Genomic DNA, 27,483 nt, shown 5'->3' on the forward strand with positions numbered 1-27,483 from the left:
TTGACTCATTTAATGAAAGGGGCATGTTCAAATTAATAGCAGCGTGTTCAAATTAATAGCAGTGTGGAGTTCAATTAGTGAGGTCACTCATTCTGTGAAGAAACAGGTGTCAATTATGGCCCTTATTTAAAGAAGGAGGGCAGCAAATGTTGTACCTGCTGGTTTTAGCCCTTGCTCAGTGAGTAAAATGGGTCGTTCCAGACATTGTACCGAAGGAGAAAGAACTTTGATCAAGCAGTTGATTGGAGAGGGGAAAACATATAAAGAAGTGCAGAAAATAATTGGCTGCTCAGCTAAAATGATCTCAAATGCTTTAAAATGGCAAACAAAACTCGAAACACGTGGTAGGAAAAGAAATACTACCATCCGCGTAGATCATAGAATAACAAGAATGGCAAAGAAGCATCCAATGATCAGCTCCAGGGAAATCAAAGAAGATCTTCAGTTACCTGTGAGTACTGCAACAATCAGAAGACGCCTATGTGAAGCCAAACTATTTGCAAGAAACCCTCGTAAAGTACCAGTACTGAAAAAAAGACGTGTTGAAAAGGTTACGGTTTGCCAAAGAACACATTGACTGGCCTAAAGAGAAGTGGTGCAACATTCTATGGACAGATGAGAGCAAGATTGTTCTTATTGGATCTAAGGGCCACAAACAGTTTGTGAGACGACCCATAAACACTGAATTCAAGCCACAGTACACTGTGAAGACTGTAAAACATGGAGGTGCAAGCAGAATGGTTTGGGGATGTTTCTCATACTTTGGAGTCGGGCCCATTTATCGCTTACCAGGCACCATGGACCAGTTTGAATAGATCAGAATACTGGGAGAGGTCATGTTGCCTTATGCTGAAGAAGGAATGCCCTTGGAATGGGTGTTTCAGCAGGACAACGACCCCAAACACACCAGCAAGCGGGCAACATCCTGGTTCCAGACCAACAAGATTGATGTTATGAAGTGGCCAGCCCAGACCTCAAGCCGATTGAGAATTTGTGGAGTGACATTAAAAAAGCTGTTTTTGATGCAAAACCCAAGAATGCAGAAGAACTGTGGAACACGGGCGATTGCTCTAAGACAACGAGGGGGGCTCAGCCTCCTCTAAAAATGACGAACATCGTGTAGGATGAATTGCGCTAGGCTTATGTTATAGCCGACCTTGTAACATTGCTATTTCAGATCCAGAATCATAGAAATATGTGCTCAACCCAACTACAGTGCGAAATCATTCCGTTATAACTTTCCCCAGTTCGCCTAATGCGTGCGTGAGTTTTTCCCCCTCGTGACAGCACGATGCAGCCCAGCCTCAGTGGATTGGGAGCTATGTGCTTTTCAATCTCAAAATGCAAGACGATTATTGGACAAATACTGCGAAAATGCCCGCCCACGGACTCCGAGCCTCACATGGGAGGGACATGGCAGTTTCCGCGAGGAGACTGGTGATTGGTGAAAGCAGCCGGATATTTTCTTTGATTGACAGCTCGTTTCAACTATAGACAGGCAGCGGTACAGTGTTGCCAGATTGGGCGGTTTTAAGTGCATTTTGGCGGGTTTTGAACATATTTTGGGCTGGATAACGTCAGCAGTATCTGGCAACGTCAGTTCAGTCCCATGCGGATTCGCAAGTGCTGTGGTGTATCGTAAGAGATCAGCTTACATTTCGATTTCATTCATTACATACGGTTTCTACCAGCTTTTTTAGTTTGTATATATTTTCATTGTAAATAAAGTGTAGTGTTGTCAAGTTTGCTATCTTAGTTCCAGAAATGTCGTTTGAGTGACTGAACTTGAGGGGGCTAGTCAGCTAGCAAGAAAGCTGCGCACGGATGCCAAGCATTGCTGATTTAATTTTGGCAAAGCCATTTGCCAGTCTTCCTTTCGAGGAAAAAATTAAAATTAAAGAGCAGGGTAGACCAACGCCTCAAATTGACTTGGTGAAAAAGGTCGGGAATAATACTCGTTCCTTTCAGCTCTCCTGGTACGAGAAAGTGAATTGGCTAACAGCAAGTGACCCACATCAACAACAGTAAATAGGCTACTTTAGTAATATGTCATGGATGGACCAAAAATATAGAATCTATTTAAAATGTTTATGCTGAGTATATTATATTGGAATATATGTTTTTCTGGATATGAAACACCGCTACAATTTGGAAAACATTTTTAAACAAAAACACAGCCGAGGTCAATTTTTAAACAACATGCCACAATTTTAAAATATAAAATGTTAAAATATACACCCCCCCCCCAACACCACCATCATGTATATTGGACAGTAGGCTAATGGGCCAAAAGAACCTGTTATTTCACAGTTTGTGACGCTGCCAACAATCAGCCAGATCAGAGGCAAGAGTATGGGCAAAATTGATTTTTTTTCTTTTAAAATCTGGAAATATCGTAACCGACCAGCCTCCCTTGTTTGAAAGACTACCAGCCGCCACTGCTGTGGAATGTAGTCCAGTCAATTTGGGCTGGAATATCTCTTCGCAGGTGTCAGATGTTAGTTGACTCCATGCCACCCAGATGTAAAGCAGTTGTCAGAAATAAAGGTTATACAACTAAATATTAGTTCAGTGATTGAGCTTTTCTGTTAATCTATAAACAAATCAGTTTATACTGTAAATATTCGAGTTTGTAAATGAAAATGCAGACACTATTTTTTTGAACAGCCTATTCTTTTTTTCTTCATTTTCAGTTTAAAATTTATATTTTGTTCATGTTTTCATTTGGAATTGAATGTGCAGTGCCCCGAGTGCCTTTGTGTATATGGAAATAAATGCTATTATGAGGATTGAGCTTTTTCTCAGTTGTTTTAAACACACGTGCAAAATAATAGCAGTGTGTAATTCTAGACACTATGTTTATGAAACTGGAGTGTCCGAACCCCGTCTGCTTTAACATCATTTCCTCTGTCATCAGGCTCAGTCAGTGACACTAACGCTGCTCCCTGGACGACAGAGGAGCAGAAGTTACTCGAGCAGGCACTAAAGACCTACCCTGTTAACACACCTGAAAGGTGGGACAAAATCGCTGCCACTGTGCCTGGACGTACCAAGAAAGACTGTATGAAGAGATACAAAGTAAGCGCTCCACTTTCGATCGAGACTGAGTGGCTGGAAAAAAAGTCACATTATTATAATAACCCCTTATGTGTTCTTTCTCTGTCACAGGAACTTGTGGAAATGATTAAAGCAAAGAAAGCCGCCCAGGAACAAGTTGCTGCCAAGAGTAAAAAATGACAGTAAAAATCACAAGAGAAAACCACACACACACTCACTTAGCCTCATGTTCTTTTAATGTTATTGTGTTGTTCTTTATTTTATAATAAAACAGAAGAGAAAAAAAAAAGCACAGACTCCATAAATACTCCTGGTTTGTAATGCTCTCAGGTTCTTAACCAGTACATCCCACTTTTGATCTGGTTGTAGTCTGGGAGCAGATCGATGGGTCCTGAAACACATTATAGAATCATTCATTAAACAGAACTGACATGCAGTATTTTAAAAACATTAGTGATCCTCAGTGTTTTTTGCTTGCTAGCGTCTTCCAGTGTGTCCTTTACATAACGACAGGTTGATGTTTGGAACCAATTACAGTATTAGACTCCGACTGGGTGCAGTCCTTAGACCGCTGTGCCCTGGAACACCCTCATTCATATCTAGAGGCCATTTAGAGCTCCATCCACAGTGAGGAGATGCAGGAACCCAAGTCCAGGATCAAACTACGGAGCAGTGAAGTAGCAGCAGGTATTATAGTCTAAAATCACACAACTTTCCAACCAGATGTGTGTGGTAGAATTGCAGAGGGTTCATGAGACTGATGAAAATATCACAAGTGTAACTTGATGCCCCCCTCCAAGTTTTTCCTTAATTTAGTCCCACCATTCAGAGTTCCCCTGTCATATGAGAGCTACCACCCAGAGATTAAAGGACATCTTTTCAGACCACTGCTTGTGCTACATTATGGGGCAGCAGAACACACTCGGAGGAAAGTGCCATGAAGCCATTCCTCCATGCATAAGCTTACAGACGCTCGTGATGGGCTGCAGGAGAGAGTGAGTATATACCCCTCCTGCCCAGAGAGCATGGCCTGATTTGCTCTCTTAGCCACAAGGCCATAGCTGGCTGTGGTACTGTCAGAATTTACAATTTCCTAATGATGGGCCAAACGCTTTATTGCACTACCTAGGAGCTCCAAGTTAAACTTGTATAATTTTTCCAAAAAAAAAAAAGTTAACTGAATTACTCATGAGTCATATGATGGTAGGTAAGTGTAAATTACACTATTAGCTAGCCGAGTCAGTCTTCATGGCTTTAAAAAAAAAAAAATCCTTAAAATGGACAGATATGCTGTTGATAAAAGGAAATCGCAAAAGGAGGAACATCCAAGCACAAAACATTGAATTTAAAATGTGGATTTACCTGTACAGACCAGTAGCTGTTTCCATTAACCTGCTTAATTTGAAATTATGAACTATAAATAGAAATGCGATTTTTAGAAAAACAAATATCGCAAGAAGGTTTTTATGCTCACAGGAGGTGATTTTTCAGATGACTCCATAAAGCAGTATTTTTCAAAATGGAAAAATCTGAAAGGCAGTGCAGCTTTCAAAGTTCAGGTTATAAAAAGAATTTTCCCCGACACCCAGTTATTTTTGTTTAGTGGACCGAAAGCTACCGAGTTCGAATCACAGACTTCCAAATTTCTATTTTTTTTTAAATTAAACAATTAATGACTTTAGAACCACGTGGCCCTAAATTCTCCGCTATTTTTTCCTGCTTCACCATGACCCAATACAAGATACTATGTCATGCATGACGTGGTGGGCTTTCCCTGTTCACACAAGGCATTGTGGGATACAAATTTGAAACAGGAGAAAAAAAAAAAAATGGAGGACGCGAGTATGCGAATGAAACGTGAAAGACCGACTACGGTAACAGAAAACGAGAAAAGACGTTATTTTGTGAAGGAAAGGAGAAACAGGACCAAACTAATAAATATCGGCGGTCAGCGAGCACCTCAGTGTGATCAGCTGTTGGTTTAGCGACAAAATGATGCAACTGTGTGCGCATGCGTACACGGACGACTTCGGTCTGCTTGACTGCGCAAAGCGAGTGACTTCATGCACATTTTTTTGCTCAGGAATCCCCTCAAATTAAATAACTTCCCAGCCACAGAATGGCTTTTTTTTTTAAAGATGTTTTTCTGTAATATCACTGACCATTTCAGAGGGAACTAAATTTCACCGATTATGAAATCAAACCAGCATCTACTTTTAAATGGAAACTTTCCCCCCTACATTCAAAATCGCATGATATTAATGCTACATTTCTGAAAACACAAGTGCTCCAAGAGAAGAAAGCCCAGCTGTAATCTCACTGTTTTGTTGACCTTCCAAAAAAGTCTCTTACGTGACGGTGCAATAGAAAGCCAGTTAGTGAAGAGGCCAAACCCTGGCCACAAACCCAAGCTTAACAGCAAAAAAAAAGAAAAATTAACAAGCAAAAGTTGTATTTAAAAAGGTAGCCTGCTCGAAATCACAGTATTTAAAAAGGCAAATAATTTAGACTGAAAAGGTTCTGCTGACAAAAAAAAAAAAGAAAACTTTTTATAAAGCAGGTCAGGGCATGAAGACCTGTTCAAAAGGAGTCAGAACAAAAGGATGTTGAACTTGGTACAGCATAGGGCTGTGCGATATGGGAAAAAAATGAATATCCCGATACATTTTCTCCATTTCACGATATATATCTCGATATATTTAAATCTCCTCTAAAGGACCCCATGAAATCTAACTTTTACTCTTTACTGTTTTCACTACAATCCCTGCAGATTAAATAACATTCTTGGTTAACTTTACAGGTGGTTTTCAACAACACATTTTACATTGTCATGTTAGTGATTAATCACAATTGAGTTGAAATAAGACTATTTTTATTCAACAAAGATGTGGCACAAACTGCAAAAACAATCTTGAAAATTGCAACAAAGGGGCAACACAATACAGAGCTGCTCAACACTGAGAAAGACATTTAGCCTAAATAAGAAAAGTGCTCTTTCATTAAATTATATAGAAAATAGATCTCCAAGCTATTAACCTGACTACTGAGAACCACTGGAACATTCACAATAGAGAGAGAGATTGAGGGAGAGAAGAGAGAGATCTGCAAAACATCATTTCTCTCTTTGCACACTTTTGAACTGAATGTTTTCTGGCTCTGCCTCTCAGATGTGTATAATTCCGGCTGCTGCCTTTCGTGATGACAGTTTTTTTTTTTTGCACACTTTACAAACTGGCATTTGCTGTTCCACGTCCTCCTCGCGATATCCAAAACAATGCCAGATGACTGACCCCTTACTAGTTCTTTTAGGAACCAATTCGTCCACTTCCATTTTTAATTTGTCGCTGAAATTGACAGAGCTTACACGGTAGCCTGTGCAACACCAGCGATTGCACGAACTGAGTCAGCGCTGTAAACCGGAACCAGGAAACCTTCCCGCCGGCAGTGTTGCCAGACACTGCTGACGTTTTCCAGCCCAAAATATGTTCAAAACCCGCCAAAACACACTTAAAACCGCCCAATCTGGCAACACAACCGAAACTAGAAAACCGAAACTTTTTTCTTCCCGGAAGTTCCTTTCAGCACCGAGATGTCGCCCGGGATTGGTTGGCGAGTGTGAGACATTGTTTTCTTTACCCTTAGGCAGCCTCTCACGTTACTGCCTGAGGGACAGGGAGAAAACCACCGGGAAAGGTTTTAAACAAACACGAAACAAACGCAAGTCGGAAGATGACCATAAAATACTCGATAGTTACGATATAATAATTTTATGTATCGCACACAGCATTTTCGGCGATATATAGAGTATATTCGATATATCGCACAGCCCTAGTACAGCATCTCAAAAAGGGGGGGGTTCACATAGATGGTTAAACATGAGCAGGTTCAGTGGAATGAACTGAATAAGTCAGCTCTTGTTTCTAAAGGTATTTGTATTTTATATAACGAGACGGTACGTACCAACAGCTGCGATTGCTGGAGCCTTGTTGTAAATGTATTTAGTACACACTTCCTTGATGGTGTTTGCATCTATGGCCTTGGTGTAGAGAGACAGACAGGCGAAAGAGAACGAGACAAATAACTTTTCCAATTCTGAATTCTTTAACAGTTAGTTTGAAGGAAAATTATTTGTATCAGCACGTAGGCTTACATCTATTCTGGCCTCCAGTTCATGCAGGGGAAGTCTGCGCCCGTAGCACAACATCTGCCTCCCGATGTCCTCACAGATGGGTGTGGACCCTAAGGGGGGTGGGAGCGAAAAGACATCATCTTATAATCCACATACACACAAGCTTAGATTAGATTCACTTTTCATCCCCCATCGGGGAAATTCACGTGTTACAGTAGCAAGAAAATGTCAAACAGATAACAAATAAAACTGAAATAAAAATTAGACAAACGAAGGATTAAATACAGAGGGCTAGTTGCATTATCTACCATGAAAAAGTATAGAAAAATCACCTTATTGAGAGGCTCGGAAAAATTGCACATTACAGGTAGACTCTGTATATATACACACACACACAATATACAAGTATGCATAAAAAAAATAGTTTAGGGCCTATATTATTGCACATAATAATTGCATCGAGGAGAGATGGCAGAGTGGTGAAGTAGTGCAAATTAAACGACAAACAGGTTATTGGTGCTACATTACAAGCTGTGGATGTTATACAGTCTGACAGCAGCAGGTATGAATGACCTGCGGTTTCTCTCCTTCTTAAGGCCTCTGCATGCTCTTGCGACAAGGCTTTCGCAGACAGTTGTAATTTATCGTTGAGTGGGGAGTAATAGGCATGCGCGATGTTATTCACCACCACAACGCAAGGGGGCGCCAAGTCGCGAAATCGCTAGGAGTAGTTGGTGGGTGTGGTTAGTGGAGTGTTTATCCTCCGGTTACTTATAATGACTAGAACTGGAGTCGTATAGATGCACGTACTTCCTCGATCAACCGCTCTTCGTGCTGCTCCATCTTCGCTCGTGTTTTTAAAAATGGCGGTCGTGAAAACAAACCAAACCGGGAAAGTAGGGAAGCGGAAGTGCGTGTACAGCGGATGTAGAGTGGACCAATCAGAGTCCTCTTGTCTGCAACGCTGTCTGCGAGGCTTCTGCGGTGGTCACAATTTTTGGGAGGTGCGCGCAGAGCGTCTGCGAAGGTGGGGGGGGCTACGCAGACACTGTCTGCGACGCTATCTGCAAGGACTGGGTTGTCAGCATAAATTGGCCTTTACACCGTGGGTGTAGCAGTCTACTACTAAACGAGCTGCTTAAAGCCCCCACAGCCTCATGTAGGGGGTGAGAGGGGTTATCCATGATTGAGGTCAGCTTGGCGAACATCCTCCTCTCACCCACCACCTCAATGGAGTCCAGAGGACAGTCCAAGACTGAGCCAGGCCTTATGACCAGTTTATTAAGTTTCTTCCTGTCCCTCTCTGAACTTCCACAGCGTAGAAAATCACTGATGCCACCACAGAGTCATAAAAAGTCCTAAGCAGTGTCCCGCACACATCAAAAGACCTCAGTCTTCTCAAGAGGCGGAGACGACTTTGGCCCTTCTTGTACAGGACATCTGTGTAAGAGCTACTGTAACTAGCTGCCACTCTTGCGGCGCCATCTTGGAAAAAAAAAAAACTGCAGTCCTGGGTTTCTCCGTCTCCCTGAAACCCATTCGAAGCTTTTCTAATCCTTAACCTTGTCCTGTAGCCCGAAAGCCGGACTTACCGTCTAAATGAAGCAGCATATTGGTCTTCAGGAGATTCTTCGCTCTCGCTACCTCACTCTCAGTCACACTGGTGCACAGAGACATCCTTCCAACACACACACACACGATATTTAAAAATGTAAGTAAGCCATTAATGCTCCGAATACAAAATACTGTATGAATCAGTCAGTCAGTCAGTCAGTCACCATTCCAGCTGTGTGAAGTGCACCATGTCTCTGATCGTGCTCGGCTCGCAGACGGTGTAGATTCCCCACAGCCCAGTGTCCGTATAGCAGGTGTTAAACGACTGGAAGCTGTGGCACAGGTTCCCCTGGCACGCCATCTGTGCCAGTCTACTGGACAGATTCTGAGGAAGAACAAGGAGTGAAGTTGAGACGGAAGATGCAACCGTTTCCCCCCCTAAACAAGCATGCACAGTAGAAATACTGACCACGCCACCACCGAAAGAGCGGTCCCAGTTCCCGATAAGTGTGTTGGCCACCATGAGAGGGATAGTATCAGGGTGAGACCAACCCACTGCCTCCACAGCGATCGCTACGTGAGCCAGTGGCATCTTATTATCCCTGACGCGAATCTGTTTGGGGAAGAAAAATAAATAATCATCAGAATGAGAAAATGACAGATGCTGTAGAACAGATGTGACCAGTACAGGCTTGTGTACATATCAGATCATATCACTGATCAACAAAAAGGTGTGAAATGGTAAGTAAATAAAATCATGTTCTAATATACTATCAAATAAATATTTCTTCAGAAAAACATTACTGGAGTAGAGCATGACATACGCGTCCAAAGAAAAGAAAGCCATGTCGACGAGTCGATAAATTGTTTGAGCGTTTACTGGCCACAACATGCACAAGAACGTAAAAGTAATTTGCGACGAGTTGATACTTTCCTATACAGGCTTAATACATGCTGTCAATTTTAAATTGCTTATATTTTATTTAATTACACATGCAAATCCAACAAGAGTGCTCTGAGAGCACAATATCCCCCGCTGGCAACGATGCCATCACTCTGGTAAAATGTGACCGAATTGAACAAAATTGCAATATGCGTATTAACCACATATAACAAAGAATCCTGTCAAGTTTTGTGAAATTCCTCCAAAAACTGTAAGAGGAGTTGATTTCAGAAGGCGAGTACGCTTCCTGGGACAGACAGATGGACGGATATCGCCACGACATAATGCCATTCGGGCCTTTCAGCCAGCAGGGGATTTAAAAAAAAAAAAAAAAAAAAAAATTGTGAGGGAAGTTGATTTCAGAAAGCAAGCACACCTTGATGAAATTGCCAAAGTACAAGTTTAACAATCAAGGGCATCACTCCGGGAAAATGTGCCCAAATTAAACGAAATTTCAATCTGCGTATAACTGTCATATAACAAAGCCTTTTGCCAAGTTTGGTGAAATTCCTCCACAATTTGTGAGAGGAGTCAATTTCGGAAGAACGTACACCCTCATGAAACTGTCAGGGCCTCTGCATGCTCTTGCGACAAGGCTTTCGCAGACAGCTTTTCGCAGACAGTTGTAATTTATCGTTGAGCGGGGAGTAATAGGCGTGCGCGATGTTATTCACCGCCACAACGCAAGGGGGTGCGAAGTCGCTAGGAGTAGTTGGTGGGTGTGGTTAGTAGTGTGTTTATCCTCCGGTTACTTATGACTAGAACTGGAGTCGTATAGATGTACGTACTTCCTCACTTCCTCGATCAACCGCTCTTCGTGCTGCTCCATCTTCGCTCGTGTTTTTAAAAATGGCGGTCGTGAAAACAAACCAAACCGGGAAAGTAGGGAAGCGGAAGTGCGTGTACAGCGGATGTAGAGTGGACCAATCAGAGCCCTCTTGTCTGCGAGGCTTCTGCGGTGGTCACAATTTTTGGGAGGGACGCGCAGAGCGTCTGCGAAGGGGGGGCTACGCAGACACCATCTGCGAAGGGGGGGGGGGGGGGGGGGCTACGCAGACGCCATCTGCGAGGACTGCGTTGTCAGCATAAATTGGCTGCGTTGTCAGCATAAATTGAGTACAAGTTATTTAATCAAGGGCCGAAATTCTGGGAAAATTTTCACAAACGAAATTAAAACGCAATGTGCGTATTACCGTCATATAACAAGGCCTTTCGCCGAGCTTCAAGAAATTCGTCTAAAAATTGTGAGACAAATTGACGTCAGAAGGCAAACAAACACACCTTCATGAAATTGTCAAAGTACAAGATTGTTAATCAAGGGCTGGACCTCTGGTAATATGTGACCGAATTGAACAAAATAACGATATGCGTACTACCGATGTATAACAAAGCCAAGTTTAGTTAAATTCCTCCAAAAATTGAGAGCGGAGTTGATTTCAGAAGGTAAGTACCCTTCCCGGGAGGGGCAGCAGGAAATCGCCATGACATAATCCCCCTTCAGGCCTTTTGGCCAGTGGGGGATAATGAAAAACCCAGTCATTTCATTTTAACGGCATTAACTAAATAAATAAATACAAAACAAACAAACAACTATCCATCCATCCATTATCTGTAGCTGCTTTATCCTGTTCTACAGGGTCGCAGGCAAGCTGGAGCCTATCCCAGCTGACTACGGGCAAAAGGCAGGGTACACCCTGGACAAGTCGCCAGGTCATCACAGGGCTGACACAGTAGGGGTGTTCACACGGCACATATTTGCATCGATGCTGCACCGATGTATTTTGTTGCGATACATCTTACACCGGTGTAAATTTTGTGGAGCGTTCACACGTCACAAACCTGCTTACTAGAAAGAAGTGTGTTAGCACTGGTGCAGCCCCACTTGCGTTCACGCGGCAGTTTTTGCGACCGTGCTATACGATAGTAATAATGCGGAAATGAAATATGCGCATGCGTGAAAATGTACTTCCTTTTCCCGGTTGTCATGGCATCACCAAGCGCCGGGAAAACAACGTGGATGAAGACATGCAGTTCTGTTTTTGTTGATATTCGCCATTTTGGAAGTGCAAAATACCAGGATGCAAATGATGCAATGCCCGTATGTAATGAACTCTCCTCACGCGTAGCGAGTCTACCCCTGTAGCGTTCAGACGGCCCATTTTATATCGGTGCTGCCCCGCAAACTAGCATTTACTCCGGAGTAAATTTCTTAAACCACCTCCCGAGCAGGGTTAGATTTGCACCGGTTTAAGCAGCTTTCAGGGGCCACACCGGTATAACTTTGTACCATGTGAACGCTCTACCGGGGCAGCCCCGGTGCTACACCGGAGTAAAAGCTGCCATGTGAACACCCCTATAGACACAGACAACCATTCACACTCACATTCACACCTACGGTCAATTTAGAGTCACCAGTTAACCTAACCTGCATGTCTTTGGACTGTGGGGGAAACCGGAGCACCCGGAGGAAACCCACGCGGACACGGGGAGAACATGCAAACTCCGCACAGAAAGGCCCTCGCCGGCCACGGGGCTCGAACCCGGACCTTCTTGCTGTGAGGCGACAGCGCTAACCACTACACCACCGTGCCGCCTGCCGGAAAGCTTTCATATGCAAACATTTACACACAACTTTACTATAAGATTGATAAACGAGCCCCAATGCTTAGAAGGGTCACTGTTTACATGCATTTTATTACCTCACTTCCAGTGAATTTGCAAGCGGGTAATGCTGGTGCCTCATCCCTGTACCTGGCTGGCAGGTTTCCAAAGTGGTGTTTAGCCAAATCTATTAGTTCACTGTGGGATACTCCTGAAAAGACAGAAAAAAAAAAAAAAAAATGTCGAGCAGCAGCTACAATTATCGACATCTTTTCAGATTTACCAATAAAAAACAATTTTACAAAAAGGGGAGTTTCAGTTCCAGCAGTTATTACTGGTTAATCAATCAACCGGAAGGACCCCCTCCCCCACCCCTTGATCTTGTCGTCTGATGACGCAGCTCGTTACCTGAGATGGAATTTTTTCAGCACGATCAGTAATTTGAGGAAAACCCGGACGTTATCATCGCAGGTAAGCATGGTGGAAAGATCATGGACGTGTTTTTACTGATCAAATTCACCCATATTTCATGATCTCCTTGTCGAAACCTGCTTTGTTTCTTACTCTTTCATTTGACAGTCGCCATTTTGTATCTAAACGCGAGTTTGAGAAGTTACGTGAGGTGTCGATAATAGCGATCACTTTCACCGGTGTCCACCATTATCGACACCCTGTGGAATTAAGTGACATTTACAACTGTTACGGATCGATCTTTGTGTAACATTGTTGAAGGAGATGAAGTGCTTTAAAAAAATAAAAGTGCTGTGATTTTTTTTTTCTCTGATCCAGGACAGAATGGAATGTTTATAGAGTATTTGGAATCCGATTGCAATAAATAGAATTGGAGCAGAATTAAATTCCTAGCATATAAAAAAAAAAAAAAAAAAATTACATGCTTGAAATATTCAGATTTTTCTATTCCATTCAGAAAATATTTTTTTGCAGTTTGTTGTAAATATCGACCACATATTACACTATCAGGAGACATTTTATATTTTGGTTTAAGGAACGAAATACCAGGGGTGCAGATACGTTTTTTGAACTGGGGGGGGGACAAAGCTGCCAGCAAACCAACCCCACCCCCAACATGTGTTGTGCGAGGAATATACTCTGTCAGTTAACAACTCTTCACAAAGTTTCCTTATGAATCAATATGCTCGCTGAAATTATGGCAGGGAACGCCAGATTAAACATTAAAACTGCCTTCTGAGCACTGTATCTACAGCCTGCCACCGAAAGGAGGAGGCTACCAGACAGGCATCTCTACTCCGTACGATTTTACTTTCACTACGACATTACTTTGAACAGACTATCAAAAAATTGCAAGGTGATGTGATAAAGTAAGGCACAGTTTACTTACAGTCGTTGTTTTTTGAAAAAAAAACGATGCAATCGTTTTCTGCCTTTTCGGTTTGGCACCCTTCATCATGCCGTGTTGGGGTCCTGAACTAGGAGCTGTCCCCGATATGCCTGTCAAACTTGTTGTGGGTAACCATAGCAACCAAGCTCAAGCTCGCAACCTGTGCAGTCTGCGCAGCTCAACCAACCGAATATCAGTCTTTGTTTTGTTTTATGTGAGTTGTTGCAACTATGTATACACTGCCGTGCACCTCAATAAACCGAATGGTAATTAGTCTTTTGATTTTTCCGTGAGGTTTGCCTTATGCAAAGAAAGACAGCATAGACGTTTTTTCCTCCCTATAAGTGGGGGGGACCGAGCGAGGTGAATTTAAATCTGGGTGGGACGAATCCCACCCTCTATCTGCGCCTGTGCGAAATACGACCTTTGACCTGGATTTTCATGTGGTTACAATGCCAATTTCCTGTTGACATTTATTGGTAAACTACAACACTAGAAATTAATACAAACAACGATGAATGATTAACAAAATGTGATCTACGCAAACACTTAGAAAGTGGAACAAAAAGATTTTCTGACCGGTTCAACATTATCAGCTCATTTGTTTACAAACATTAGAATTACTTCCTCATTTCCGTAAACACCGACATCCATATATTTATCATCTCATTATCTCTAGCCGCTTTATCCTTCTACAGGGTTGCAGGCAAGCTGGAGCCTATCCCAGCTGACTACGGGCGAAAGGCGGGGTACACCCTGGACAAGTCGCCAGGTCATCACAGGGCTGACACATAGACACAGACAACCATTCACACTCACATTCACACCTACGCTCAATTTAGAGTCACCAGTTAACCTAACCTGCATGTCTTTGGACTGTGGGGGAAACCGGAGCACCCGGAGGAAACCCACGTGGACATGGGGAGAACATGCAAACTCCGCACAGAAAGGCCCTCGCCGGCCACGGGACTCGAACCCGGACCTTCTTGCTGTGAGGCGACAGCGCTAACCACTACACCACCATGCTGCCCGCCCGTATATTTATATAAAAAAGATATTTTGTACTAAATACAAGTCTATGTAAAACAAATTTTAAATAGAAACTAATGTTTTTGCTAACTTAATACAACATAGCATTTTTTTTTCCTCATAAATAATCTGGATGTCGATAATTGTGGAACGGTGTCACGTGAGCTGATGCACTAAGTAATCAGGAATCAACTCATTTTTTTCCGGTGGACGTTTGAGTAAATATTTGTGCACAATTTACATATTTAAAGTCTTTTCTACTTTTGCAACAGCCAAAAGATCGTTAAAGTGTCGATAATTGTAGTCGCCGCTCTAGATCTATAAAATCAGGATTTATTAACAAAGTATACAAAAATCCTTCTGGGAATGATTTTTTAAAAAGAAATAAATAATGTCTTTTTTGGTAATAAATACTACACATTGTATTGTGCTTGTTTACCTCCAGCTGCAGCCAGGACGATCCTTGGTCCTTTGTAGTGGGTTGTAATATACTCCACCAGGTCTGCTCGGTTTATAGTTCTGTAAAACACACCAGTCATGCTTAGCTATGAATTCTGACAGAACTTAAAAAAAAAAAAAAACACACACTTTTATACCGTTCTACACATGGATTATAAATTGCTCAGCTCTACAGCCCTCTACAGAACGTTCAGAGAACATCAGAGTACCTTATGTTCTCTGCAGGTCCAAGGATAGTTCTTCCTAAAGCAGTGTCCTGGTACGCCGTAGCATGCAGATAGTCAAAGACAACTTCCTGTAGGTTGGTCTCCACTTCCTGCATCTCTCGAAGGATGACTCCACGCTCTCGCTCAATCTCTGCTTCCCCCAGCATGCTGTTCTGGATGATGTCGGCGAGAATCTCCACAGCTGGGGAGACAGGACAGACACAGGCCAAGCAGGCTTTCACCAAGACCAAAAATAAAGTTTTGGGCTTGGAACAAATTTATTGAAACTTTCTGCGTTTTCATGAGGAGTTAAAAACTGAACGTGTACGTGCAGAAAGTGTCTGTGCGCTGGTGTTTTGCTTTAGGTGAGATAATGTCTCTCAGTCGTTGAGAGTTGTTGTTCTTCTGGCCAGGGTGTCTATGGCAGTCCATAGAACCAAGCAAGTTTTAAAATTTGCCACACTCCCCTGATTCTTTTCACCAAGTTTCATGTTTACATCTCGAGTACTCAAGTGCCACCAATGGGTCAAAGTTTCCCAATGGGTGTGTTTATGCATTCAAGTTTAACTTGAACAGATGTTTAACACAGCCATCCGTGGCTTGGAGCTCAAGAGAGCAAAATTGGTCTGTGCTCTCAGGGAGGGAGCAGGGCTCTACAGTGCTCGCATTTACGAGCGAATTTTTCGGCATGCGAACGACGGAAACAAAAAAAACAACGTGCATTCATGCGAGGGCTTCTTGCGGCCGACAATTTAGGAAAGCACTGAGCACAGACGCGACGAGTTTAACATTCTAAAATGTATCAAACGTTAAACTGCAAAGTATGTAAATCCAGCGCTGGATAGCCTACCTAATATAGTGTAACGAGTAACGGCCTGTATTGTTGCAAGTGTGTGTGTTCAGTGTTGTGTACGTGTTCTGCCTGCACCTTGCTCCCTGTCTGTAGTTGCATGCATTGCCTCTGTCTTGCACTGCGGTGGTTCCCACAGTAGCCGGGGGGGTGGGGGTGGTTTACATTTTTTTGCCGTTCTGCCATGCTAGTGTATTTTACCGGAACATGAGATTTCAGCATTTTTATTCTTCTCGGTCTGTAGCTTGAATAAGTTTAGGCTACTGAATAACACTTTCAGTTAAAGTTGAGTCTGGTGCTTTTGTGCTGACGCTACAATAGCCTACTATCACAATAAATATCCCCCGTAACATTTCCCGTGGGGCGGCACGGTGGTGTAGTGGTTAGCGCTGTCGCCTCACAGCAAGAAGGTCCTGGGTTCAAGCTCCAGGGCCGGCGAGGGCCTTTCTGTGTGGAGTTTGCATGTTCTCCCCGTGTCCGCGTGGGTTTCCTCCGGGTGCTCCGGTTTCCCCCACAGTCCAAAGACATGCAGGTTAGGTTAACTGGTGACTCTAAATTGAGCGTAGGTGTGAATGTGAGTGTGAATGGTTGTCTGTGTCTATGTGTCAGCCCTGTGATGACCTGGTGACTTGTCCAGGGTGTACCCCGCCTTTCGCCCGTAGTCAGCTGGGATAGGCTCCAGCTTGCCTGCGACCCTGTAGAACAGGATAAAGCAGCTAGAGATAATGAGATGAGATTTCCCGTTTTCTACTCATCTTTCTGCGATTGCCCCTCTTTCCCACGGTTGTATGTTGTGGGTGTGGCATTAGGTGGGAAAAGTGCTTTTTAGGGATTCATCAGATCATTCAACTGAGAGATAACAGAGCTGGTTCGGACCGAGCTGAGAAATATATTCGCTATGCAGAGAATAACGGCGTTTTTTAAAAGCAATGATGGTGGAAACAAGAATAAAAGAACGGACGAGGAAGAAAGTGTAGTGAAGAAAGCTAGAACGACGGGAGAAGGTGCGGGAAAATTATATAAAAATTCAACCCTCAGTGGTTAAAAGATTAAGTGGCTGGAATAGGATGCTACTACTATGATGAATGAACAAACGGTAGCTAAACAGAGAGCAGAGCTCTGCTCTCTATTTAGCTACCGTTTGTTCATTCATTCAGTTGTTCGTTATTCATTTGTTTGTTCATTCATTCATTCATTCTCAAGTGAATTTTGCGTTTTGTGTGTTGGTGTGTCTAAGGTTTGCGCTGCAATAAACCTTTAAAATGAAAACCTACTTGTGCCCCCATTTTTTTCCCTGTGCTCCTAAAATTTTTAACTTGGGAGCACGTATGCTCCTGGGAAAAAAAAAAAAAAAAAAGTGTAGAGCCCTGGGAGGGAGGGAGGGAGGGAGGGAGGGAGGGAGGGGTGGCATACTCTCTCTCCTGTCAATTACAGCAACACCCGCCGATCATGAGCATATGTCAGCTCATGCATATGGAAGTGGGCGGATAGCGCGGTCCTCTGAGCGCGTTACGCCACCCTTTAACGTTGCATAAACAATTCAATGGCATGTGCCGCAGAGGAAGCACATGATGACCTTCATCCTCCCTGGCTGGTAGCTGTCGTGTGATGGGGAGACCTGTCTGGTGGTGGGAGCCAGCCATGACTTAAATTAGGGAGAAATTTACATAAAATCCAATATGGTGGAAAATCTAAGAAATTTGCCTCATGCATTGAACACCCCCCCCCCAAGAGTTAAAAGAAAAAAATAAATAAATTTCCCAGGCCACAACTTTGGCCAATTTTCAGCAAATGTTCTACAGGGTGAGGCAAGACTCACAAATGTTATTGTACGATTTTTGGTTTTCAAAACCATCTGTCCATTACAGCCAATCAAATTTGCCAGAAGTGAAGTCATATCTCAGCAACTATTTGATGTACTGACACCAAACTTGGTACACAGACTCAGTACCCCCTTATTGAGGACCTGTAAAAAACCTTGAGTTATCTGACCAATAACTGTTGATGTGCTTGCCTTAAAAAAAAGGTAATTTTTGCATATGGTTGCATCTTGGGAGATCCCAAGGCCGACACAATAGCGTTCGTCAAACAGGAAATGAGGCCGTAACTCAGCAACACATCAAAACCAGACTTGGTATATGGACCCCAATCTGAGGAAGCACAAAAATCTTTGCCTCATATGAATACTGGGGGCAGCTGTAATAAGCAAAAATGCATTTTGGCTAATAACGACTCATGAGTTTGCCTTTCAAAACCAATTCATGTGTCTGGTGATACTGTCGGAGGTCTCAAGTCCGAGACACAGCAATTTCATTTCAACCTAGATGTTAAAAATAAAAATATTTTACACAGGCCACAAAGCTTGCTCAATCTTCATCAAACTTGACAAAGATGATCTACACACACCAAGCCTCAAAAAAAATCTGATGAATTTTTGATTTTCAAAATTGTTTGCTCATGACAGCCAATCGAAATTGGCAGTGAAGCCACCATACAGGAAGTAAGGGCACATCTCAGCACTACTTTGATTTGTTGACAGTAAGCTTGGTATATGAACTTGGTACGCCTTCCTGAGAATGTGGCCAAAAAAAAATAAAAATAAAAAATAATAATAATAATAATAATGGGCGGCACGGTGGTGTAGTGGTTAGCGCTGTCGCCTCACAGCAAGAAGGTCCTGGGTTCGAGCCCCGTGGCCGGCGAGGGCCTTTCTGTGTGGAGTTTGCATGTTCTCCCCGTGTCCGCGTGGGTTTCCTCCGGGTGCTCCGGTTTCCCCCACAGTCCAAAGACATGCAGGTTAGGTTAACTGGTGACTCTAAATTGAGCGTAGGTGTGAGTGTGAATGGTTGTCTGTGTCTATGTGTCAGCCCTGCGATGACCTGGCGACTTGTCCAGGTTGTACCCCGCCTTTCACCCGTAGTCAGCTGGGATAGGCTCCAGCTTGCCTGCGACCCTGTAGAAGGATAAAGCGGCTAGAGATAATGAGATGAGATGAGATAATAATAATAATAATAATAATATTGTATGTTATTGGAGCACTAGGGGGCACTGCAGTGATCAAGAACAACTTTTTGATGTGTTTCCATTAGTAAAAGTGACTCTTGTGTCAGGTGATATTTTGGGAGATTCCGAAGAAGAGTCATGACAAACTGTCACATCAACTTAATTTCAGACAATTTTCACAGGCCACAAATTATTTTATATATAAAATTTACCAACTGGGAGGTCTGTATCATGAAATACCGTGACCAAGGTCTTGAAAGTACTGGCCGAGGTCAGCATTCAAGGCCGAGGTCACGGTATTTCACCATACGGACCGACCTTAAGCTGGTAAATAATATATTTATTTTTTTCTTTACCAAATTCTAACAGAAAACGAGGGCGCCCGAAAGGGAAAACCGAGCAGAGCCACCATTTTGAATCCTCATTCACGGCTGTAATGCAAATTGCTTCCTCCTCGGTATACAAGTACACTTCTGTGGCAGGAAAAAAACTACATTTTGCCGCCTATATAGTCCCCTATTTATACAAATAGGAGTCATTCAGGATTCAGCCATGTTTTTGCTCGGCGTTAGCAACAGTTACAGGTTTTTAGCTTTCTCCTGAAATGTTTTCTTTTATTTCTTCTTCCTCAGGGTAGTAAAACTCGCTTTCGCTCTGAACACTGTCGTTATCGCTATCCATGCTGTAAAATTAATGCTATTCTTCTGAGAAATGTGAAAATAAATGTTGACAAAAATTGCTACTATGTTGTTGTTGTGAATGAGCGAGTCGCCAGAGGTCCGTAACCGGGGTCTGTATCGTAGGATACGGACCCGTTCACCAGCCAATCAGAGCGCAGGATTTGATGGAAACCGGACCACGAAAAAAAACAATAGCCAATATTCATCAAATTTGTCAGAGATGATGATCTTCGGACCAAGATTCATGAAAGTCATCAGATGGATTTTTCATTTTCAAAAAAAAAAAAAAAAAAAAGCGTTCGTCTGTTGCAGTCTATTGGAATCGGCAGCAAATCCACCAAACAGGATGTGAAGTTGTATCTCAGGTACAACCAACCTTTGGTCAACTGACATAAAACTTGCCATCAGCGCTAACAGCCACGCTTTTAACACGATCAGATCAAATTGCCCTAGTGACTCCGGCCTCATTGGCCCCCTCATTGCAGCCATCGTTATCATTATTATTAGCGAAGTGCTATGGTACCTCTGGGAAGGTCTTTAGAAAAGGCTTTGGCATAATATACTGTCTGTTCTCTTGAAGTATAGGCGTTCAAGTGGGCTCCCATGTTCTCTATCTCAAGCTCCAGGTCCAGCTGGGAACGCTTCCTTGTACCCTGTAAAATACAGAACAGTAAAAGGTTTAAACAATTCCACACAAATGAGCAAATCCTGTCTCTCTCCTCCACCTGCTCAACTCTTACATGCCTCACCTTGGCTAAAAATCGACTACATGCATAGAAACTCCAATTGGCCGGAGATCAGTTTGATCTGCCAATGTGTTTAAGCCTTCTGTGTGACGCTGCATAGTGGGATTATAAATCAGTACTCTTCCACAACTTTATACTATATAGTCAAACAGCATTAAGTGTTTATAAGGACGAATCTACAGTATCCAGATGAAATTAGCCACTGAAGTGCAGGTACGTCGTGTGCATTAAATTTTCCTTTTAAATGCAACCCTCAGAATCTTCGAGACCAGCTACAGTGTCTTGCAAAAGTATTCACCCCCCTTGGTGTTTTGTCGCATTACAAGCAGGAATTGAAATGGATTTTTGGAGGGTTAGCACCATTTGATTTACACAACATGCCTACAACTTTAAAAGTGAAAACTGTTGTTTTATTGTGACACAAACAATAATTAAGATGAAAAAAAAACAAATCTGGAGTGTGCATAGGTATTCACTCCCCAAAGTCAATACTTTGTAGAGCCACCTTTTGCTGCAATTACAGCTGCAAGTCTCTTGGGGTGTGTCTCTATTAGCTTAGCACATACAGCCACTGGGATTTAAAAGAAAGAAACCTGTCACATGCACACTCAAGCACAGTGAAATTCATCCTCTGCATTTAACCCATCTGAAGCAGCGAACACACACACATACCCAGAGCAGTGGGCAGCCACAGCAGAGCGCCCGGGGAGCAGTCAGGGGTTAGGTACCTTGCTCAAGGGCACTTCAGCCCAAGGCTACCCCACGTTAACCTAACCGCAAGTCTTTAGACTGTGGGGAAACCCACGCAGACACGGGGAGAACATGCAAACTCCACACAGAAAGGCCCTTGCCAGCTACTGGGTTTGAACCAGGAACCTTCTCGCTGTGAGGAGACCGTGCTAACCACTACACCACCATGCTGCCCATGGATTTTTGCCCATTCCTAAAGGCAAAACTGCTCCAACTCTTTCAAGTTAGACGGACTGTGTTGGCGTACAGCAATCTTCAAGTTATGCCACAGATTCTCAATTGGATTGAGGTCTGGGCTTTGATTAGACCATTCCAAGACATTTAAATGGTTCCCTTTAAACCACTCCAGTGTGGATCAATTTTAGTCTCATTTGACCAGAGAATCTTCTTCCATGTGTTTGGGGAGTCTGCCACATGCTGCTGGGCAAACTCCAAACATGTTTTCTTAAGCAAGTACTTTTTTCTGGCCACTCTTCCATAAAGCCCCACTCTGTGGCGTGTACGGCTTAAAGTGGTCCTATGGACCGATACTCCCATCTCCGCAGCCCCTTTAGTGTTCTCTTTGGTGTCTTTGTTGCATCTCTGATTAATGCCCTCCTTGCCCGGTCTGTGAGTTTTGGTGGGTGGCCTTCTCTTGTCAGGTTTGTAGTGGTGCCATATTCTTTCCATTTTGCTATAATGGATTTAATGGCGCTCCCTGGGATATTCAAAGTTTGGGATATTTTTTATAACCCAACCCTGATCTATACTTCTCCACAACTTTGTCTCGGACCTGTTTGGAGGCTCCTTGGTTCTCATGTTGCTTGCTTAGTAGTGTTGCAGAGTCAGGGTCCTTCCAGAACAGGTTGAGTTATACAGACATCATGTGACAGATCATGTGACACTAAGAAGGTGGATCTTAAATCAACAAATTATGTGACTTACGAAGTGAATTGGTTGGACCAGCTCTTATTTAAGGGCTTCATATGAGGAGGGGGGGGGGGGGGGGGGGGATACTTATGCACACTCCAGATTTCTGTTTTTTCATCTTAATTATTGTTTGTGATACAATAAAACAACAATTTTCACCTTTAAAAGTTGCATGTTGTGTAAATCAAATGGTGCTAACCCTCCAAAAATTAATTTTAATTCCAGCTTGTAATGCAACAAAACAGGACAAACACCAAGAGGGATGAATACTTTTGCAAGACACTGTATAATGCTGCCTTTCAACGTGAATGCATGATTGCAACTGAAGACCTCCAGTCTCACTGAGACGCATGTTCAGGAATTCCTTGCTAATGAACAGATTTTTTTTTAATTAAAATATTGTTTAAATCTCGCATGTAATGATTCCAGAAACTGCAGTACACACTGAGTAATGTTCTCTCACCTTGAAAGCCATGTGCTCCAGGAAGTGGGCTGTGCCATTGTTCCTGTCATTCTCATACCGACTCCCAGCATCGATCCACAGACCCACCTGCAGCAACATTATCATTAAAACCTAACGTACAGCAGCAACAGGTTAAGGCTAAGGTCTTAAAGTGTATGCAATGCCTTATTGTAATGCTTTAAAATGAATATACCTTAGTAACAACCAAAATTAATTACCGTAATAAAGCGGAGAGAAAAATAATGCAAATTATTTTAATATCAAGCACAAAACTCTCGACGAATTGCGGCTTCCGGATCCCAGAAACAGGCAGCCTTGCCTCAGGGCTAAATCTCACACGACGTCACACGTAGAACCCTGGGTTATTGGAGTCATTTCCGTTCATCTGACTCCGTGCTCGTTTACTCACCGGGATTGGATATTAGGGTGCATTAGTTGCCCCTTAAAAATGAAAAGCTCCTCCGTTCATGATGCATTTTTGTTTTTATGTTCCTTTTGGTAAGAAAACACACTGGGTGAAATATTTTGACAAAATTCAAAAGTTTAATGGTGGCACCAGGAGCTCAAAGTTATGGAAAAAGCTGCTCTTTTATGACTTTGACAAAATTTCGATCACTTTTCATGAAACATTATGGCACCTTATAGAGTATACCAAATATCTTGGATACTGTAGACAGTATGTCTAGAATGTCTAAACATATTTGGAGGTTTATTTTAGGGTGTCACTAGCATTATCTATCAATGTTATAACCCTGGTTTTAAGCTTGCCGCCTATGCATATACTAGCCCTTATTAAATGCAAAGGTTCTTAACATGATCTCTGGGTCACAAGAAATCAAATAAATGGAGTCCAACATTGTGATTCAAACCTTACGCGAAAACATAAAATAAGCGTTTTTTGGCAAAAAATGAACCTCATGGTGCCACCATTAGACTTTTGAATATGGTCAAAAAATTTTACAGGATGTCTTTATTGGTGAAAAGGAACACCCAAACAAAAACGCATCAGATTTTATGAAAGTGAGGGCAACTGAGGGCGGCACGGTGGTGTAGTGGTTAACGCTGTCGCCTCACAGCAAGAAGGTCCGGGTTCGAGCCCAGTGGCCGGCGAGGGCCTTTCTGTGCGGAGTTTGCATGTTCTCCCCGTGTCCGCGTGGGTTTCCTCCGGGTGCTCCGGTTTCCCCCACAGTCCAAAGGCATGCAGGTTAGGTTAACTGGTGACTCTAAATTGAGCGTAGGTGTGAATGTGAGTGTGAATGGTTGTCTGTGTCTATGTGTCAGCCCTGTGATGACCTGGCGACTTGTCCAGGGTGTACCCCGCCTTTCACCCGTAGTCAGCTGGGATAGGCTCCAGCTTGCCTGCGACCCTGTAGAAGGATAAAGCGGCTAGAGATAATGAGATGAGAGATTTTCACAGCCTCCGCCTTCTTGATCAGAAATTTTTGGCTACTCCGCCTCTCTTTTGAAAACGTCACATACCGAGTACACACATCCGCTGAACTGATTGGTTTTCGAGGGGGTTCATTCGAAAGCAGTAGGCTAAAAACTTCTCTGTAGAACCCTGTCACTCCCTCCTCTCCTTGATTCTATTCATTCAAATCAAATGAATTGCATATTATTATTATTATTTATTACTCACGAATTACTCCAGTTCTGAACTTTAAATTGTAAAAGTCTGGACTTTGGAGAGATGATGGATCTCTTTTGGTGGAACACAACGGAGCAAAATATTGTGACTCTAAATGTTGACGCCACTGGGGGTTTGCATTGGGTTTATGTCCCCACCAATGTTAATACCAAACCTACACTCTTGCCTACATGTTCTCTCGTTCTAATTGTTGTTACTTTAATCCAAACGACAGCTGGCGATACGTTGTTATTTTGCACTTTGGTTATCTGGGTACTAATCTTTGAGAAACCGGATTGGCCGAATGTCGCCTGTGAAGAAAAGAATGTTGTTTTTTTTTATTACCTTGTGCCAAGTTAATATTTACTTAAGTGCAATGTTTAAGAGCCATAGATTGTATTTTATTTATTGTTTTTGTTGCGAGTGGTTTTGTTTGATTGTTATTTATATTTTTACGTTCCACTGTTGAATTGAATAAGCTGACTTAATTAAAAAGTTTACTGTTCTTCGAAAGGGTGTATTTGCATGATCATTATTATTTTACTCGTGGCATAAAATTGTCTTGAAGACGTCAACAATAATGCCGCTTATCGCAATAATTTCTGAGGCAATATATCGTCCAACAAAATGTGTTATCGTGACAGGCCTAGGGAATAAATCGAGAATGAGCCGCTCAACAAGCATATACCGACCGGTAATGGGATGATAGGGTGCACATACTTAGGGCTGTAGCTAAAATTGAACACGACAAACATTTCAAAAAGGCATCAGATCCACAACCTTGTTGATGTACAGTGCATACCGTGCAGGTCGGCAGTGCTGAATCTTCAGATGCCACTCTGAGGCCATTGGTCAGTGTGGTTAACTTAGTCTCTGGGACATTGAGGGACACTTGAGCTGCAGCTTGTGTGGCCCGCTGGCGGAACCTCTACAATAAGATAAGACTTTAGTGAGAAATTAGAGTGCTCCAGGATCATACATACAGTGCCCTTCACAATTATTGGTACCCCTTGTAAAGAGTGGTAGAAAGGGCTGGGGGGGGGATATCCACCCTTTAGTAAAAAGTCACTTCATCTCACTGAAAAAATTAGAAAAATCCAACCTTTAATAGAAATAGATTTATTCAGATTTAAAAAAAAAAAAATCTACTATTATGGGCGGCACGGTGGTGTAGTGGTTAGCGCTGTCACCTCACAGCAAGAAGGTCCGGGTTCGAGCCCCGTGGCCGGCGAGGGCCTTTCTGTGTGGAGTTTGCATGTTCTCCCTGTGTCCGCGTGGGTTTCCTCCGGGTGCTCCGGTTTCCCCCACGGTCCAAAGACATGCAGGTTAGGTTAACTGGTGACTCTAATGCCGCTTTTCCACTACCAACGCGGCTGAGTCGGGCTGAGCCGTGTCGTGCTGAGTCGAGCTGAGTGGGGCTGTTGGAGTTGCATTTCGACTACAACCGCGCTGAACCGTGCTGGCTGGAAGTGGGTGGACACATTGGGTGGAGTTAGCGAAAGTGGGTGGACATCATGTGATGTCGTTAGGTGGCGCAAACAGTGACATCAGTGACCTTTTAAGCGGTAGTCTCACGACCCGGATAGTAAACAATAAACATGGAGTCGTTAGTGTTGCTGGTCTTGGTGCTGTGGCTTGTTGTCACCGACAACGCCAACAGATACTGGCAAGAGCGTATAGATGAGGCGAGGCGCATAAGGCTTCAGAAATTCTTGTAATTCGTAATAATTCTTCTTCCGGGTTTACAGTGTTTACAGATCCCAGCGTGCTCGCGGGGCGTGTGTGGGCGTGTGAGGACACTCCTCCTCACCAATCAGTGCACAGGGGAGTGTCTCCTCACGCCCCTAGCCCCACTCGGCTCGGTTTGGCTCGCTTCAGCCCCACTCCAAAACCGTGCGAGTTTTGGGTGCTGAGCCAGGGCTGAAGCGAGCTGAGTCGTGCTGTTCTGAGGTAGTCGAAACGCGAGCCGTGTCGGGCTGAAGTGAGCTGAAAAAGGGTAGTGGAAAAGGCCCATAAATTGAGCGTAGGTGTGAATGTGAGTGTGAATGGTTGTCTGTGTCTGTGTGTCAGCCCTGTGATGACCTGGCAACTTGTCCAGGGTGTACCCCGCCTTTCGCCCGTAGTCAGCTGGGATAGGCTCCAGCTTGCCTGCGACCCTGTAGAACAGGATAAAGCGGCTACAGATAATGATGAACTACTAATTATTGGCACCCCTGCATTTAATACTCTGTACAATCTTTCTTTGCTAGTAAAACAGCACCGAGTCTCGTATAACATTTTATAAGGTTGGAGACACAGAGCGGGGCATCTAAGACCTTTACACAATCTCTCCACATCATCCGGGGTCCTCGACCTTCTCCTGTGCTTCTCCTCTTCAGCTCAGCCCACAGGTTTTTAACAGGGTTCAGGTCAGAGATGGCCAGGGCAGAAGCTTGATTCTGTGCTCAGCTAAATATTTTTGCGTTGATTTGGGCATACGCTTCAGATCACTGTCCTACTAGAAGATCCAATGACGACCCAGTTTTAGTTTCCTGCCAGAGGAGCCCAATTTTAATATTTCATAGTGTCCATGATGCCATGTACACTAGCAAGGTTTCCAGGGCCTTTGGAAGAAAAAAAAAAAGCCCCAAAACATCACAACCTCCACCGTATTTTAGAGTTGGGATTGAATTCTTTTTATTATAGAGATCCTTATTTTTACACCAAACCCACCTTGAGTGTTTATGGCCAAAAAGCTCCTTGTTTGTTCCATCAGACCAGAGAACATGGTTCCAGTCAAAGTTGTAATGGTGTTTCACAAACTTCAGGTGCTTACACTTGCGGTTAACTGACAGAAAAGGCTTTTTTCTGGCAAACCTTCCAAATAATCTCTTGGCATGGAGGTGGAATCTGATGATGGTTTTGGAAACCTTAAGATTTTACTTTTTCTTGTAATTAACCAACAGTGATCCTTGAGGATTTTTCCCCCCTCTCTTACCCTCTTCACTGTACGTGGGGCAAAATAAACTTCCTCTTCCACGTAAATTTGTAACAGTTCCAGTTGGTGTCCACTTTTTGTCTTTTAAACTGCCCTAACAGTAGAAATGGACATTTTCAGACGAGTAGCTATTTTTATAA

The 27,483-nt window shown here is 43.1% G+C and overlaps 2 protein-coding genes across 2 annotated transcripts in view; one reads left to right on the forward strand and one right to left on the reverse strand.

The window, feature by feature from the left end:
• Window positions 1-3,449, forward strand: part of dnajc2 (DnaJ (Hsp40) homolog, subfamily C, member 2) — a 33,977-nt gene extending 30,528 nt beyond the window's left edge. The window contains exons 16-17 of the mRNA XM_060914316.1: window positions 2,918-3,078; window positions 3,169-3,449. Of these exons, the coding sequence (XP_060770299.1) occupies window positions 2,918-3,078; window positions 3,169-3,237 (230 nt within the window). The 3' untranslated portion in view covers window positions 3,238-3,449. The remainder of the gene's footprint in view (window positions 1-2,917; window positions 3,079-3,168) is intronic.
• Window positions 3,276-27,483, reverse strand: part of pmpcb (peptidase, mitochondrial processing subunit beta) — a 30,808-nt gene continuing 6,600 nt past the window's right edge. Inside the window, exons 2-13 of the mRNA XM_060914317.1 lie at window positions 25,169-25,294; window positions 22,740-22,826; window positions 20,395-20,524; window positions 15,342-15,540; window positions 15,113-15,192; window positions 12,383-12,495; window positions 9,210-9,353; window positions 8,965-9,125; window positions 8,779-8,864; window positions 7,208-7,296; window positions 7,018-7,093; window positions 3,276-3,448 (exon numbers count right to left, since the gene is read on the reverse strand). Of these exons, the coding sequence (XP_060770300.1) occupies window positions 3,384-3,448; window positions 7,018-7,093; window positions 7,208-7,296; window positions 8,779-8,864; window positions 8,965-9,125; window positions 9,210-9,353; window positions 12,383-12,495; window positions 15,113-15,192; window positions 15,342-15,540; window positions 20,395-20,524; window positions 22,740-22,826; window positions 25,169-25,294 (1,356 nt within the window). The 3' untranslated portion in view covers window positions 3,276-3,383. The remainder of the gene's footprint in view (window positions 3,449-7,017; window positions 7,094-7,207; window positions 7,297-8,778; window positions 8,865-8,964; window positions 9,126-9,209; window positions 9,354-12,382; window positions 12,496-15,112; window positions 15,193-15,341; window positions 15,541-20,394; window positions 20,525-22,739; window positions 22,827-25,168; window positions 25,295-27,483) is intronic.

The sequence above is a fragment of the Neoarius graeffei genome, chromosome 2 (assembly GCF_027579695.1).
Source record: "Neoarius graeffei isolate fNeoGra1 chromosome 2, fNeoGra1.pri, whole genome shotgun sequence".
Lineage (NCBI taxonomy): Eukaryota > Metazoa > Chordata > Actinopteri > Siluriformes > Ariidae > Neoarius > Neoarius graeffei.